The following is a 16,212-nucleotide window of genomic DNA, read 5'->3' as shown; positions in this document are numbered from 1 at the left end:
CGGGTGGGTGGAAGGCTTCCTGTGCAGGAGGGCTGATGCAGTAACTGTTGCAAAGAAACTTCTTACTGAAATAATAGCAAGATTTGTGTTGCCCCTTCTTATAGGTATTGATGGAGGTACCCATTTTACTGGTCAAATCATTAAGGAAGTGTGTAAAGCACTAGGTATTTTCCCAACAGTTTCATTGTGCTTACCACCCCCAGTTGAGCGGCTTTGTAGGACATTCCAATCGGTATCTGAAATTAAAGCGGACCAAGGTGTGTCAGGAAGCAGGACTGAAGTGGCCACATGTGCTGCCCCAGACACTGTTCGCCATGCGTTATCATTCCTAATCCAAGCATGGCCTGTAAACCCACGAGATACTTACAGGGCATTCCTTGCGAGTAGGGACTGTGTTATCAAGTATAGAATCATGTGATATTTAATGGGGATCATAAGCAAACCATTAACTATTTTACTGTACAATTTACTAAATCTCCCAATAATAAGTTGGTTATATGGAAATTAAATGCATCCCTTCTTTCGTTTAAAACAGAGGTTGCATATCTGGGCCTCAACATTACTAATTTCTGTTCAAATTAGCACCCTTTCAAGCTATGGAAAATAAACATCCCTTTTAACTTTCAAATTAAATGGATTCTTCCTATTACATGGTGGTTATTCTATTTCTCCACTAGTATAGTTATATATACACAAAAGGTGGTCCTTGTTTTTCCTTATGGTATTACGCGTCTACCAGAGTTGCTTGGGAAGCTATGACTTGGCAATGGTTTTTAAATTTGCCAAATAATTTACCTATACACACACACAATTCGAACCAAACTGGGTCCAGCCTATTTTACAGGATGCCAATGCTGACGAGAATCAGATTTAGAAAAAGAGGTGTGAAAAACTCTGTTGGCCTTAGTTTAAAGACTTTTATAGGGCTGGCAAGCTGCATTTATTTTAGAACACATGAAAGACTGAAGCCTAAACAAAGACATTGGATATGGACGATGAAGACACAATACATTATTCGAATGTCGATCAAAAGGAACACATTCCTCAATCTGATAGGGCAAATAACTACTAATATCATTGAAGATAAAAAAATACTTGGTGGAATTTATAACCAACTTACCAAAATTTGCTGTAACCCAACTTTATTTAAAAACAATTCCCAATCACATTTTTTTTAAAGGCAATGTATGCTTTTTTGCTTCAATCTGAAGCCTATAAAAGAATACTTGAATCTTGACAAGGGTTATCTACACTTTCTGAACTTTGTAATGGAGCAAACAATCTGATTTTATTCCAACACTTAAGCATATCCCTTCACAATATAAAACGTTTGTGTTTTAGTAATTTAACTGTGACATGTTGGAAACAAAGGACTTTTTGGAATACAATGATGTCAGGAATACAAATGTCACTTATTTTAGCTTTAAGTTTTTTATGTTTTTACATTGAACACCTAATAATGTAAAGGATTGTGTCTGCTTATTTATATTTGGGAAAATTTGCTACAAACCAAAAACATAATTTTAAAATATTTGCATATTTAGAAAGGCCTGCAATTTAAATATTTTTATCATAAACGCATTCCATTCATCCTTTTAGGGATTATAGTACAGAAGAGGAATACAGAACTGGAGTTAAAAAAAACACTGAAATGCATATTGAGATGTTAAACGTAGGGGAGAAGCTTTCAGCAATGTGTTTCATTGCAAAACTAGCTTAGCTGCATGTATAAAAAAGGTGGATGGTTTTGACTGACCAGTTCTTTAAACGAATGGCAATCTGGCATTGACCAATTTAAGAAATGCATTTGGATTTACACTGCCGAGCTCCCATCTAGCACAGGTCGTGAACATGTGGCTCATTGTCACAGGTGGCGTCAAGAACACACCAACTCTCAAAGACTGTTCAAGTGTTTTTGTGAAGGGTTTTAATAAGGGCCATCAGTCTGTGTCTTCCTCATCTTCCACGGGTCACCCGAACAGTGGAAGATAAAAATAAAATAAAAAATAATTGAAATGGGTCTGAAAGATCCAACACTGGTAAATGAAACAAATGTATATGTTCCCGCTTTACGATCAAGTGAGAGACCGAACGCGGAAAACAGACTCAAAACACATGGACTTTGTTACTCTTAGCTGAAGTTCTGTTGTAGCTACCATCGCGATTAATCATTTATTGTGAACGGAGGATGATAGCACAGGTGCAACGTGCTGGTCTTGGAAGCAAGACCCAGCAGAGGAACAGAGGTTTGAATCCCGGATCCGTGCTTAGAAACCGAACTCGGTCATTAAGCGTGTGATAAAACAATAAAAATTAAATTGTTCTTAATAAATATATACGTGTTCAAAAAGATACTGCCCAAACCTCTGGTGGAACAGGCTATTGCGCCCTCATTTCACTCAAAGCCAAGCTGCAAAAAAAAGGCTGCTCTTCCAAAGGTTAAATTGATGACAGTACAGCTGGCCCAACATTATTTCAGGGAGCAATGCCAGAAACTGCACATGTAATACATGAACTACACCTGCTTTTGAAAGTTTTAGCAACAAGCGGATGCCTTATAAATCTGTTGATTGAGCTACACACTTGGACCTAGATGTTATAATCCCTAGCGATGGCACAAACAGTAAAAAGTTCAAAATATTAAATCGCTTTACGCTGTATTGCGTACTTGCACCACTTCTTAATGTATACATATTGGTTTGGACAGATATAATAGAGGAGACAAGTATTCCTCCCAAAAGACTAGGTAAACGTCCACCACTATTTATTTACAGAGATGGCGTGGATTTTCTGGAGCAGGATAATGGTGGAAATAAATCACTTGTTAGCAACGCTCACTCAACAGAACAATGTAGGTGCCAAGAGTCTCAATGCAGCTATTAAAATACACACTGCAAAGCCCGTTTAACAAAATCAACTTTCTTGCAGCGAAGACAATTTTACCTTGTTGTAGAAATCAAGCTCCCTGGGTCCACGGGGAGGTGGCTGCAACTGTTTCAGGACTGTGCCATCAGGATGCTGCAAAATGCCTGCAAAACAAGAGACCACACATTGTAATCAGTTATATTCTATTCTATACAAGGTATGGATTAAACATGAGCATTGGCAAAGTGAATACATTTGCATCTAATCTGGGGTATGAGGCCAGAAACCTAGGGCGCAAGAGACTGGGGCACAATAGAATGAGGTAGCGAGAGAAGGAAACACAGGAAAGAGTTAGTGAGAGCAGAGACGTTTTTATGGCAGGGCAGAAGGGGCACTTGCCCAGGGCCCCACTTGGAGGCCCCCCCACAAGGCCGTCTGATCTAAAGAAGTCCGATTCCATTGTTCGCCAGACTTAAATAGCACATGCCATTAGATTTCATGGCATACTGCTGAGGCTCTAAACCTATTGCCTGTCTGTTTTGACAAGTACATTCTGCCCTGATCAATTAATCATTTAATGCTTTCTGTGTTCACTGTGGAATATATAGTTTGTGTGCTTCGTACGGCACAACTCCTGTAGCATTCTTTCCTTCCTGTGGGAATTATGTTGATCATGTGCATATTAATGAATTGAGCGCCACAATGGTTCAGAAGTTAGCTCAGTGTGTTAAGCATTCATTGCAGAGATATGTCTTCAAATTTAAGATCACAAGAGGATATTCCAGCAAGGCTGGCTGAACCCTTCCTATGTCTGAAGTTTATAAACCTAGCTGTATTTTTTTTTTTTTTTTTTTTTTTTTTTTTTGATGCTGTAGTTTATTTGAAAACTTTTTCATCGTATAGTTAAGTTGGATCCTTTTTTTTAAAAAAATTGTTTGTCCAGTTCGAGTATAGAAGATAAAAAGAGGGCAATTGTGTAAGTGTACTTGTTGTTGTGGCCGCTGAGTAGAGCGGTCCATCTTTCTTGCGTACACATTTGTATCGATGAGAGTTGATAAAAGGCACCAAATTCTTTGCGTTGTGGCGCGAGTGCATTACATTCCATGACGAGGTGGAATATGGTTTCCTCGATTTTTTGGTCTTTACAGAACCTGCAGTAGTTGTCTTCCTTTTTGATTTGTCTTCTTGTAGCTAGGTGTGCTTTTGTAGGGAGAATGTTTAGGCGGATTTTCAAAAATGTTGTTCGAATGGTTGGGTCTGGAAAGGTTTGCAGGTAGGCCGGTGGTTCATGGATTCTCCTGTTGTCTTTTGTACAGTGTAAGTTCTGTTTGTAGGTATTTTTTTGTTGAATGGTCTTTATCCAATCATTATGTAGCAGTTTTGTTTTTGCGTGTTGTGGACGAAGTGTAAGTAATTCTTCTGTGATATTTTCACTAACCATTTCTTTTCTCATTGTGGCTTTCCATTTTTGCAGTATTGTCGTGTTGAAGGTATTTTCTTTATGTCGCAGTATTTGAATTGCTGGGGTTTTCCCGTCTGTCAATATTTTGCGAAAGATGTCTAGTCTTTTCCACTGTACGACTGATTCAATTGATTGAGTTGCCAATTCATAACGTATTCTTGGCATTGGAAATGTTTGTGGGAGGCGAAGGACTTTGCGCCAGAAAGTCGCTTCATATTTTGTCCAGTTGACTCTCTGAGCGTTTAGCATTGCTTCGGTACCATAGGTGAGAATCGGGATGTATTTGTGTCTGTAGTAGGAGATAATTGGCTTGAAGGAGAATTTGCCGTATTTTCTGTGAAGGAGGCAGCCTTGTCTTGATAGCGTTTGGGATGTTTGTTCGATTTTGTCCAGCCACTGCTCTTCTGATTTAGACTGGTTTATTGTGATCCCAAGGTATTTAAACTCAGTAACATTTTCTAGTTCGACGTTGTCTATCATGAATGTACGTTGGTTTATTCTTTTTTTTTTTAGTGATTTGGTTAGGGTCATTATCTTTGTTTTTCCCGTATTGATCATTAATTCATTTTTTTTCATGTACTGGCTTAAGTCTGCCAGTGTTGTTTGTAACCCAGTCGGTGTTTTGTCTAGTATCACGATGTCATCGGCATATGCCATGACTGGGACTGGGATCGAGTTGATTTTGGGGGGATTAGTTTTGTCTGATTTTAGATGGTCTTCAATGTCAGCAGTGTAGAGGTTGTAGAGTGTCGCTGCAAGTGGACAGCCTTGTTTGAGTCCGTTTTCTGTTGGTATGGCGGGTGTTGTAGTTCCTTGTCTCGACAATCTGACTTTTATCGTGGTTTTTGAATATAGTAGAATGATCGGTTCTAGGATGTCGGTTGGGCAGTTCCATGTTCTAAGTTTCGACCATAATTTTTCTCGCGAGATTGAGTCGAAGGCCATTTTTAGGTCAATGAATGCTGCGTAGATTGCCGAGTTGGAGTTGATAGCTTCATGTTTGATTACTTGGAGTAATACCAGGTTGAGGTTTGTTCCAACATTGGCTGTAAATCCTGTTTGTCTGGTCGAGAATTTGTTGTTTTTTGTGGCCCACGCAGTGAGTTGGTTTAATAATATTGTTGCAAATAGTTTTCCTAGCGGATCGAGCAGGGCGATCGGACGGAAGTTTTGAGGGTCTTCTTTAGGGCCTTGTTTGTGGATTGGTACGATTACTGCTGTTCTCCAGGAGTTAGGTATTCTATGCAGTTTATTGATCAGGGTTGTAATATGGCATAGAAGGGTTGCCCAAGCGGTTGGATCTTCCTTGATCATGGCATTAGATAGTCCATCTGGGCCTGGTGCTCTAGAAGTGTTGAGTTTATTAATCAGGCAGATGAAGTCTTCAAATTCTGCTTGTACTTTCCATGTTGAGTCTGCTGTAGTTTGTGTATTCTGATGAGCTGTTTCTCGTAGTGCGTAAATGGTAGTAAAATGCGTTATCCATTTTTCTTGGGTTACATTAGCTATGAGTTTATGCTGTTTTTGTTGATTGTCATTGAGTAGGTTCCAAAGTTCTTTGGTATTGTGGGATTTGTGGCTTTTCAGTATTTGTTCAGCATCCGCTTGTTGAATGAGACTTTTTTGCGATTTGATCCAGTTTCGATGATTGTTTTTCAGGGTTTTGATCTGGTGTGAAGTGTCGGGAGCTGGAGTTTTCTTTAGCTGTCGTATTATTCGGTTTAGGTCTTTTTTCCTTTCGGCAATTTCCTGGTTGTAGAAATGTCGGTGGTCTTTCTGCGGACGATTTTTTCTGGTTTGTTGGAATGGGATTAGTATCCATTCATAGTCGATTTTTATATCATTTGCCAGTCTTGCCTGATGGAATTGTTCCGGCAATGAGGTTGAGGAGGCTTGCGGGATTCTCAGTCTTGTAGTTGTTCCATTTAGTTCTAATGGAGGAGGTGGTAGTGCTGTCACTGTTTTTTCTGGTTTCGCTTCTGAGTGTGCGGTAAGTTGGTTGTGATCGCTCTTGTCCGTTGATATCGTCTGTGCGTTTGTAACTGAATGGTGAAGGTTTTCAGATAGGAATATATAATCGATGATTGCATGGGACGAACCTCTGCTCCATGTGGGTGTATAGGAATTCAAAGTGTTCCCTTGGCTTAGAAGGAGTAGGTTCCGCGTTGTGGTTTCTTTTATCCATCTCTTTGCATTTGGTGATAATTGTGAGTGCTTTAAGAGGCTACCGTTTTTATCGTATAACTTGATGTTCAGATCGCCACAGATTATTGTTTCTGATAACGGGTATTTAGCTAAGGCCTCGTCAATCGAAATGAAGACTCCATCTAGGAACGTGTTTGTAGATATTGCTAGCGGGTTCCAGTAGAGGTTTAGAATTAGGATTGTTGAGTTGTTTTTGTCTTCTCGCTTTTGCTGGTGTTTTGTGGATGTTATTATGGTCAGTTGCGTCCAAGGGTTTATATTCTCGGAGAGTATTACTCTGATGTATGGGTTTATCTTGATCAGGGTGAGTAAGCCTGAAGCAGGTCTTCCTTGTTTTTGTACGATAGCTGGGTTTAGGAATGTGATAAAGCCATCGCATGCCGGTGGGTCGCTGAGCCAGGTTTCTTGAAGGCATATGAAATGATATTGCTCTAATTCAGCGGTTGTGTCCGTGAATAGATGTAAATTGCCTCTGGTGTTCCACGAGCACAATGACCAATTGAATCTATGGTTCATTAATTGTTATGAGTTTGAGCTCATTGAGTATTCTGTAGATTCTGTATCTGAGAGGGTGTTTTCGTAGTCATAGATTCTTCTGATTGCATCGGCATATCTGTCTGGATGTTGGCTTCTTATAGAGTATTCTGTAGATGCAGTGTCTGATGAGGGAGTTTCAAAGCTAGTTCTGTTGGGTTTGTTAATTCTATCTGAGTCTGCTTCTTTTGAGGCACGATTTGAGTATCTATCGTCAGTTGTCTGTTTTTGATTCCTCTGTTCAATGTGTAGTTCTTCATACCTTGTGGTTGCTTTGTCTTTTGGTTTGCTTGGTATTCTTGAGGATGTTGATGCCCAGCATGAGAAGCCTAATTTGTGTAGTTGTTTTCTTGTTGATATGATGAGTTCTTGGTTATTTTGGTCTGGGAGCTCTATGACGATCTTATCCAGGTTCCGGTCGTCTTTGAAGGTTATCAGAGCAATATCTTTTGTTGTGAGTTTGTTCAGGCGAGGTATTACGCCAAAGAGGCGTAGTAGGTTTGTTCTATTTAGAATTACCGGTTCTTGGTTTTTATTTGCATTTTCAATATGGATTTCATATGTTTCATTTTGTCGTAGTGGATTGACGAATATTGGTCTGGTCTGTCTGTGTTGACTGTGATCTTGTGGTGGTGTTGTTATCGAGGTCGACGAGATTGAATCATACGGTTCATCTCTGGTTGTGAGTGTTGAGATGTTTTCCATCGAGATCATTGAGATTTCTTCTAGGGAGATTTCAGTAGAATTGTCTTGATTTTGGTTCGATTGTTGTTCAAGTATTGAGGCGTATTCGTCGATTATTATGTAGCTTGTCTGAATTAGTGGTTGTGAAGATTGTTGATTGTTTTCTAGTGGTTGTTCTTCATGGGTGGTGATGTCGAGCAAGTCCTCGTCAATCAGCGATTGTGGCAGGGTAGGTTGCGCTAGTTTGGGTTTTATCTGGGTTAGCTGAACTTGAATGCTTTGTGTGTTGACAGCTGTTTGTTTCTTCTTTGGTTGATGCGCGATTTGGGTATTCTGGGTTATATTTCTTAGAAATGCTCGCGAGCCCGTTTGTCGTTTTTTGTTATTTTTCTGTTGGGTTCCTTTTATTCCGTTCGTTGTTTTTTCTTTTTCGAAGATTTGAAAGTTTTCCTTTGGATTCTTTGTTATGTTGCTTGAGATAATGGTTTCTGTTTTTTTGTTAGTATTATTTTGAGGTGGTTCTTTCAGTGTTTGTTGGGCAAAATCTGTAATTGTTTCAGGTAGTGGTTGTATCTGAGTTGGGGGTTGTGATGGTTTTGAAAGCGGCGAGGTTTGTAGTCGTTGGTCGTTGGGTCTGGTTGCTTGTTGCTGATGGTGTTCTTTAAGCATCTGTAGTAATTCTCCTGTAAGTTTTGTTTTTTCTTGTCGGTCTCCTCTTGCGATCTCTGCTAATCTTTGTTGCCACCGGTATGTCTCGTCTGCTTCTATTGTCAGTCTTGATTCCACTGTCGAGACAAAGTGTTCGATGTGTATCTGTTTTGAATGGATTAGTGCTAAAAGGGTCGCTTGATCTTTTATTGAATCTTTCAGGTCTTCTTGTAGTTTCAAGAAGGGGATCATTGATTGGGAGAGTAATGCGATGAGCATATTTTGTAAGTCCAACATTGTTGTTGGGATTCTTGGGTGCATATCTTCTTCATCTTGTACATGATTGTCGTTTTTCTGTTGTGGGTCTTTTGGTTTTTGGTTCTTGATTATTGGGTCTGGGGTATAGTAGGATTCATCCGAGTCATAGTTGAATCGTGATGGGACAGTTTTACGTTCATCCAATTCTGGTTGTCGTTCCTTTTTCATCTGTTTGTTTTGGTTTCCATAGGGGATGCAAGGGGTTGAGGTTGATTGTATTTGATTTATTTCTGTTCGCTCTCCAAGTACTTCTTTTGTTTTTTCTGCAGTAGACATGATGAATTCTATTTCGGTGGTGTCCAGTGATAGTTTTGGTAGTTTATTTCTTGTTTTGGATGTTGTTGGTTCCACAGTGCTGGCGGATTTGGCGGAATTGTGAGTTTTAAGCCATGCAAGGCGGGCTAATCTTGCTTTTTCTTTTTGCTTCAGTTGGTCTGGTGTTGGGATTGCTGGTTTTGTGGTTAGGTCTTGTGTTCGTTCTGTTTGTTGGCTGGTTGCGGTTAGCTTGGAGGCGACAGGGTCAGCTGTGAGTTTTGGTTCTTGATTATTAGTTATTTCCTGAGGGTTGCTGTGTATTTCGTGTAGTTTCTCCGATTTCATGGATTGTTGATTCTGGATTTGTTTGTCTGATATTAAGTCCTGTTTTGTGGTCGTCTGCATCTGTTTGGTTGTAAGTTCGATGGGTTCTTCGTTGCTGGTTGCAAGGTTTGTCAAGGTGTCTTGTATCCCGTTGTTTAAGGGGTCTTGTTTTGCGAGCTGGTGGTTTGCGTTCGGATCAGTTGATGAGTTGGTCAGTTGTTGTTCTAATTCGAGTTGGGAAGGCAGTAATGATGGCGCGGACATAATAGGTTGTCCAGGTTTGGTAGTGTCTGAGCTGTTTAGTTCAGATGAGATTATTTGGTGATTTTCTACTGTACTGTGTGAGTCTACTGATAGTTGGAGTTCCACTGTGCCGACGGATTTAACGAAGTTGTTGGTTTTCAGCCATGCAGTTGGATTGGCAGTTTCTAGGGTTTGGGCTCTGGAGTCTTCTAAGTTCTGTTTATAGTCTGAACACTGTGTCTGGGACTTTGGAATTTCTTTGTACAGTGTCACTTTCTTGAAGGATTGTTCCAATGTTAGCTGTAGTTGGTCTCTCTCCGTGGTGTTATCGGTCGCGTTCTTAGTTGTTTGTCTTGTTTTTGGACGTTGAGTTGGGTTTTGTTTATTAGTGCGAGTTGTGGCCATTGTTTCCCGATTGTAGAATGCTAGGCTTAGGTTTTGCAAGATTTCTGTTTGGTTTGTCAGAGTGCTGGTCTCCTTTTTTTTTTTTTTCTTTTTTATCGGGTTCGCTTTTAGGATCCAAGGGACTAACCCTTTCGGTCTCCTGGTTAGCAGTGGCTGCGAAGATGTATCCTTGTTTCGGTTTTCTCTGGTGGATCAAATTGCGCTTTCAGGATCCAAGGGTCGAACCCTTTCGGTCTCCTGATCGGTTATTTCGCGCAGGTGAGTGTTTGATTCGTCCTTCTGTAGTGGCGCGAGTTGCGCTTTCAGGATCCAAGGGGCAAGCCCTTTCGGTCTCCTGGTCAGCAGGGGCTGCGTAGGTGTATCCTTGTTTCGGTTTTCTCTGGTGGATCAAATTGTGGTTTCAGAATCCAAGGGTCGAACCCTTTCGGTCTCCTGATCAGTTATTTTGCGCAGGTGAATGTTTGATTCGTCCTTTTGTAGTGGCGCGAGTTGCGCTTTCAGGATCCAAGGGGCAAGCCCTTTCGGTCTCCCGGTCAGCGAGGCTGCACTGGTGAATCTTCGTTTCGATTTATTGTAGAAAGTCAGGTACGCTTTCAGGATCTAAGGGCGGACCCCTTTCAGTTTCTTGATCAACGAATGGAACGAGGATGTATGGTTGTTTTGTTTCTCTGGAGCGGTTGGGGTTGGAGGATTAGGATCCAAGGGCGAAGCCCTTTCCGTCTCGTGATCGACGAGGGTAACTGGAGATGCCAGAAGTTAGAACGTTAAGTAGCAGGGGCGAGGCCGCAAAAGCGCGGGCGGTAGAGGATTCTATTCGGTGTGAGGTGGGGTGAAGACGCGTGTACAGTAGGCACAGGCAGGCTCCGGCGTCAAAGATGAATCGCTTGGTTACAGGCCAGCTGGTGCGAGCACACGAAGGGACAGCAGGGCTGTCAGCGGTCGCAACTGGGCTCAAGGCGATCAGCAAGTTCAGGGTCAGTGATGCAGGGCGTGGATGGGTGGTAGGCGAGGAGCATGTAACGGGTTTGAGATCCTGCAGGACGGGGAGCGATGCTTTAGGTGTATGTAGCGTGATGAGAAGTAGGTCACTTACACTATTTTGGCTGTCTTTGGCTGTCTTTGGGTGATTCAGTAGGTGGATTTTTCTGGGGGAGGCGCCGCGGAGCCTGCAGAGCCTAAAGACCAAAAGACTCTGCAGCAGACTCCGCGGCCGCTCCGCGGTGTTCTGGGTATTTTAAAGTCACCGGGTGGAAGTAGGCAAAACAAAGGTAGGACAAGAAGCAGGTCCTCACTGGGTTCAGGAGCAAAAAGCTGTAGAGTCCTCTCACAACCGCAACCAAAAGACTCTGCAGCAGACTCCGCGGCCGCTCCGCGGTGTTCTGGGTATTTTAAAGTCACCGGGTGGAAGTAGGCAAAACAAAGGTAGGACAAGAAGCAGGTCCTCACTGGGTTCAGGAGCAAAAAGCTGTAGAGTCCTCTCACAACCGCAACCAAAAGACTCTGCAGCAGACTCCGCCACCTAGCTGTATAAGTACTTGGTTTTGCAGCATAACAGGTACTATTATCAGCAATTTACCTGCACCAGATAAGGGTTGCTATAAAAACGAACATGTCATTCGTATGGTGAAGGTTTAGAAATTGGTTCGGTCAGATGGGGCGTTCAGCATAAACTATTAATCCAAGAGGTGAATAAGTATCCAAATTCAAGACTGTGGAACCAAAGTGTTCATGCTTGTATCTTGGCTTGGCCAGCAGACGATACAGTGATCCTGGTCAAATCATCTAATATGTCTTGCATTAGTCTCGGGAGGATAGCTCAGGGGCAACGCGCTTGCCTTGGAAGCAAGACGACATGAGCACCACAGGTTCCATCCCCGGGTCCGCGCTTAGAAACCTCTGGGTATTAAGCGTGTTATAAATAACCTATCAGATCATATAATTACTGTGCTGCCTTCTGTGAGGTTTTCCTTCTTGCATGTTGGTGGCATCGTTAAGCTCATTTCTTGATCTATATTCTTATGTAGGCTATTTGAGTGGAAGGGGTGGTAGACAGGAGAGAGCGGACCAGATGTTGTAGGCTTTGGCAAGCATATTTTAGGGTTTGCTCGTTTGACACAAAAAACGGTTTGCTTTTTGTATAAAAAAAAAGGTACAAGGTTTTTCTGTAGGTTTATGAATGACAATTTCACAAGCCATTGTTTTGGACGTATGTAAAGCTTAAAAATACAAAAAGAATTCTGAAGGGCAGTGTGTCTCTTTTCAGGATTTCTAAAATTATCATGAATTTTCCTTTTGTAATTAATTGTTTGCAAACGAATTGTTACAAGTAAAATAAAAAAAAATAGACATACCTAGATTAAATCTGTTAAATCACATCAATGGGTATGCTGGTACTTATATACTTCCCTTGATGATGGAGAGAATGAAGCTATAATCATTCCCATTTTGTGTAACGCTCTTCTATAATATTTTGGTTTTAAAAATTGTCAGGTTTGGAAATATGATGTGTACTTTGCGTGTACGTTTTATAAAATTAGATTGTTTTAGTAGATGCTAAGAGCTGGAAAAGAAAATGTTCAAATGCAGAAATTGCAGAGTTGGCACAAATCCCAGCTTCACACCTTAAGCAATGCGTGATCCTGGGCATCTCATTTCATCTTCAATTGCCTAACCTCTCAGAAATGTCAGTCCCTAAACCTTTCAAAATCGTCACCCCTTGAGTGATTTCCTACTCAGGTTATGATCTTCATAAAAGCCTCACTCATGTTTTAACTGGCTATAGGGTTGCTTCCACTATAATAGTGAGCATTGATATACTGCACTCCACAGGCACCTTTTCCCTTGATCTCTAATGGCAACAATATTTGAAAACCATGTCCCATTTCTAATCTCAGTCTGCCTGGATAGAGACACCTTCCTGGTAGCTTCTAATGTGCATCCACTATCCATACTATGCTATGTGTAGCTTTCTCCTTCCTTACAATTGGTCTCCTCTATCCATGCTTGAGGACTTGTGCATTCCCTGAGGCAGCTAATGTGAGTTATCTGCCTATTCTGGGTTACATGAACCTTTTACATACAGTCCTGCATTAATACTACAGTCTGCATATCTTCCAGGATGCTATTGATAAAACAAACCCTGTTTCTATACTATAAGAGAAGTAATCTCTTCATAGATTGCGAATGTTGGCCTTCAAATGCTATTTGTTTATCATTCTGATTAGAGCAAGAATGAAGAGGGTAAGGGGACTTAAAGGGAGTAAACATGATTATTTTGAATGCTGCGATGCAACATATCAGCCTATAGGTTAGGATCACGATGGGGAGGGGCCACCAGATATTCTTGATCACTTAATTCCTTTGGTTTGGTGGAGGGGGGGCCCCAAAGATGTCCATTCCCAGGGCCCCAAAAATACTTAAGATGGCCCTGAGCGAGAGCATGAGGGAGGCACACGCACTGGTGGGGTCCATGAATAGGACTTTGAGCTTGCCTTGCACTTTTCTTCTGCTCATACATGCCCTTTCTAATTGGCACTCATTCAGTAACACACACTGTCAAAGCCAACAGGTCTTGTATTTTCATGTAAGTGGATAGCTGGGTGGGTGAAAATGGTTGTATGGATTGACTGGTTGTTAAATATATTTTCATGGGTGGATAGATTGACGAACGGAAGAATATGGTTGTATGGGCAAAATAACTCACCATACTGACTACTGTGGCCTTGCTCCATAGTCCCATGCTTTTGAGAGCTCCCCAAACACTAAAACCTGAAAGGAGGATGGTACGCAACTGGCTTAACACATTTTGCTGTATGGCCCGACTAAACTGTGCGTCAAACCTTAGTGTTTGCAGAATGCCGATGTAGATGCCCAAATCGCTGCCTCAGCAATGACGTCCCAAAAGAACAAGTAGCTGGAAAGCCACAGAAGCAGCTAGTGCATGCACCGCAGGAGCATGACGCACTGTAAGAGGTAATCGTTTGAACAGAAAAGCTTTCCAGGGTGCAGTAGAGGACCCACCCGACAATAGAAACCTTGGCTACCCTTGTTAAGGCCTTCACAAATTACAGTTTTTCAAATCTCCTTAAGTTCTTTATTCCGTCGATATAGAACTTCAGGGTTCTGCAAATATCGAGTGTAAAGCACATATTGTTCTTCAGAAGATAAATTAGCGAAAAAAGTTGGTAAAGAAATGTTTTGGTTCAAATGGAACACTCAAAAGAAACGGAGGATATGTCCTTTATAACAGCTTGTCTTTATGAAATCACCAGTTTGATATCTGAAGCCGTGGGCTTAAAGCTGAGAAAACCATGAGGAACCACTGAGAGGCTAAGGTGGTGAGGCTGCTCTGTAAGACCCTCCCTAGGAGTCTGGGCAGGTGGGACCTCACTAGGAGGGACTCCCCTCTAGGGGACAAGGAATCTCAATCCCATGAGGGACTCCCTATACCAGCAACAATATCTGCCAATATGGGATTATCTTCAATACCAAGTCAAATGTCTTCTTTTCTATTGACTTCAGGTAATGCTAGATCAACTAAGAAGTCTGAAGCCAAACGGAATGCCATTTGCAGTCTGACGTAGTATATATATATGTAACTCAGATGAATCGGTTGAGAGAGCCATAGCCGGGGAAGCGCACTGACTTTGCAATGCCTTGGAGGGGCATGAGGAACCTCAAAACCTGCAATTGTCAGCAAAGGAGAGAACACCAGCCAAGAGCGCCAGAAGGAGTCAGGGAGACCGTCCAACATGGGGGGCGTGACCACAGAGGTTCCGTGGTTGGCCTGGGGCCTGATGAACGACGCAGAAACCAAAGGAGCCGGAAAAGCGAAATCTCCTGCCAGATAATGATGCTGAACAGCTAGCGTTAACTAGACAGTCGGAGCAACTCTGCGACAAAGTCAATAAGACAGCAGCAGAACCAGAGAGAAGATGCTTGGTCTGGATGCCAGAACCCCAGGAAACTGAAGCGACCGGGGTAGAGTGAGAGAGTGGGGAGGGAGGCAACCGACACTATAGACTAAACATAAAATTAAATGTAATAATGAATGTAAACCACTGAGAAACCACAAGAGTGTGTACTCTGAGAAACCCAGGAAGTTGCCAAGTATTACGCTTGTCAAACGTTGGAACATTCTAGGAAAAGGTTGTGAAAGCCATTCAATATTAATGTCAACTACAAAGCCCAGACTTAGAAGAGAGCAAGAGGATGGTCACCAGAGTCATGTCTGACATGAGGATCCCGCCCAACCAGAATAAAGAAGGGACTTGAGGCCCACACTTCTGCCCCCAACCCGCACGCAAGCAAGCCGAACCCAGCAACCCCCCTAGGAGTGCCAAAGGAATGTTATGTGCAAATGTGGAGGAAAAAGGCCCACAGAGAGCAGAGATCTCCTCGTTGTACGAGGCTCCAGGTGCTGGGGACTATGGTGCCCGCCCCACAGCTCCACACCCCCTGCAGTGACTGTGGACGGGACCACGCAGCGACACCAGGGCTGTGTGCTGGTTTGAAATGTGCTTGTCCCCCAGCATGGAGAGTCCCCTGCTAAGGGAGGGTGGGGGAGGGGGGCACTGCTTGTGTATGGCTTGGTACGTGGTGGTAGCGGTGAGGAGGAGCTACCTGGTGCCTGCCGCCCCATCACCAATATGTGCATGGGGTCTCTGACCCCTCCCCCCCAATCGCCAGAGGATCAGCATCATCCACTGCCCGCCCTGAAGCCTGGGAGCCCCATGTGAGGCAATGTGGATGTGCGGCGTGTCAGGGATTTAGCCTGGGAGTGGTGGAGGTTGGGACCTGCGGAGACAGCCCAGAAGAAGAGACCCGTTGAGCACCATATTCGCGCCCTCTGTAATGGAGGTTGGCAGAGAGTTTAAGGAAACACTTGGGCTCTATGAGCTGGCCTTAGTGGGAAAATCCACTGAGGCTGACTGGTGACCTCGGTTTATCTATCAGAAAAAGCAGGAAAACATCAGCTGTGGACTAGGATTGGGTCAGGAAGAGCAGAGAAAAGCCCAGCAAGGAGGAAGAAAGAGGCATACAGTGTGGGATAGGGAGTGCAACAGGGGGACCAAAGGAGAGAAAAGGAGGCCAATAAGAACAAGACCCGAGAGGGGTGTGCTGCTCTTCCCAAGGCGGACTCACCTCTGGTGTCACAAGATTGCTCGAGTGTGAGAAGGTGCCCCACGGCTACTGAGGGCTACTAATTGGGGCCTTTTGCTCGGCTTTGTGTTTGCGGGGGCCAAGGGGCCGGTGGTCAGCACCTGACT

At 42.8% G+C, this 16,212-nt stretch overlaps 1 protein-coding gene across 1 annotated transcript in view; it reads right to left on the bottom strand.

Annotated features, from left to right (window-relative positions):
- Positions 1-16,212, bottom strand: part of IPMK (inositol polyphosphate multikinase) — a 95,158-nt gene that overhangs the window by 60,205 nt on the left and 18,741 nt on the right. Inside the window, exon 2 of the mRNA XM_069611237.1 lies at positions 2,944-3,029. Coding sequence (XP_069467338.1) covers positions 2,944-3,029 — 86 coding nt within the window. The remainder of the gene's footprint in view (positions 1-2,943; positions 3,030-16,212) is intronic.

This window comes from Ambystoma mexicanum, chromosome 8 (assembly GCF_040938575.1).
Source record: "Ambystoma mexicanum isolate Mex_15411 chromosome 8, UKY_AmexF1_1, whole genome shotgun sequence".
In the NCBI taxonomy this organism is placed as follows: domain Eukaryota; kingdom Metazoa; phylum Chordata; class Amphibia; order Caudata; family Ambystomatidae; genus Ambystoma; species Ambystoma mexicanum.
Note: the sequence above shows the minus strand (reverse complement) of the source record. Positions and strands in the feature narration are given on the sequence as shown.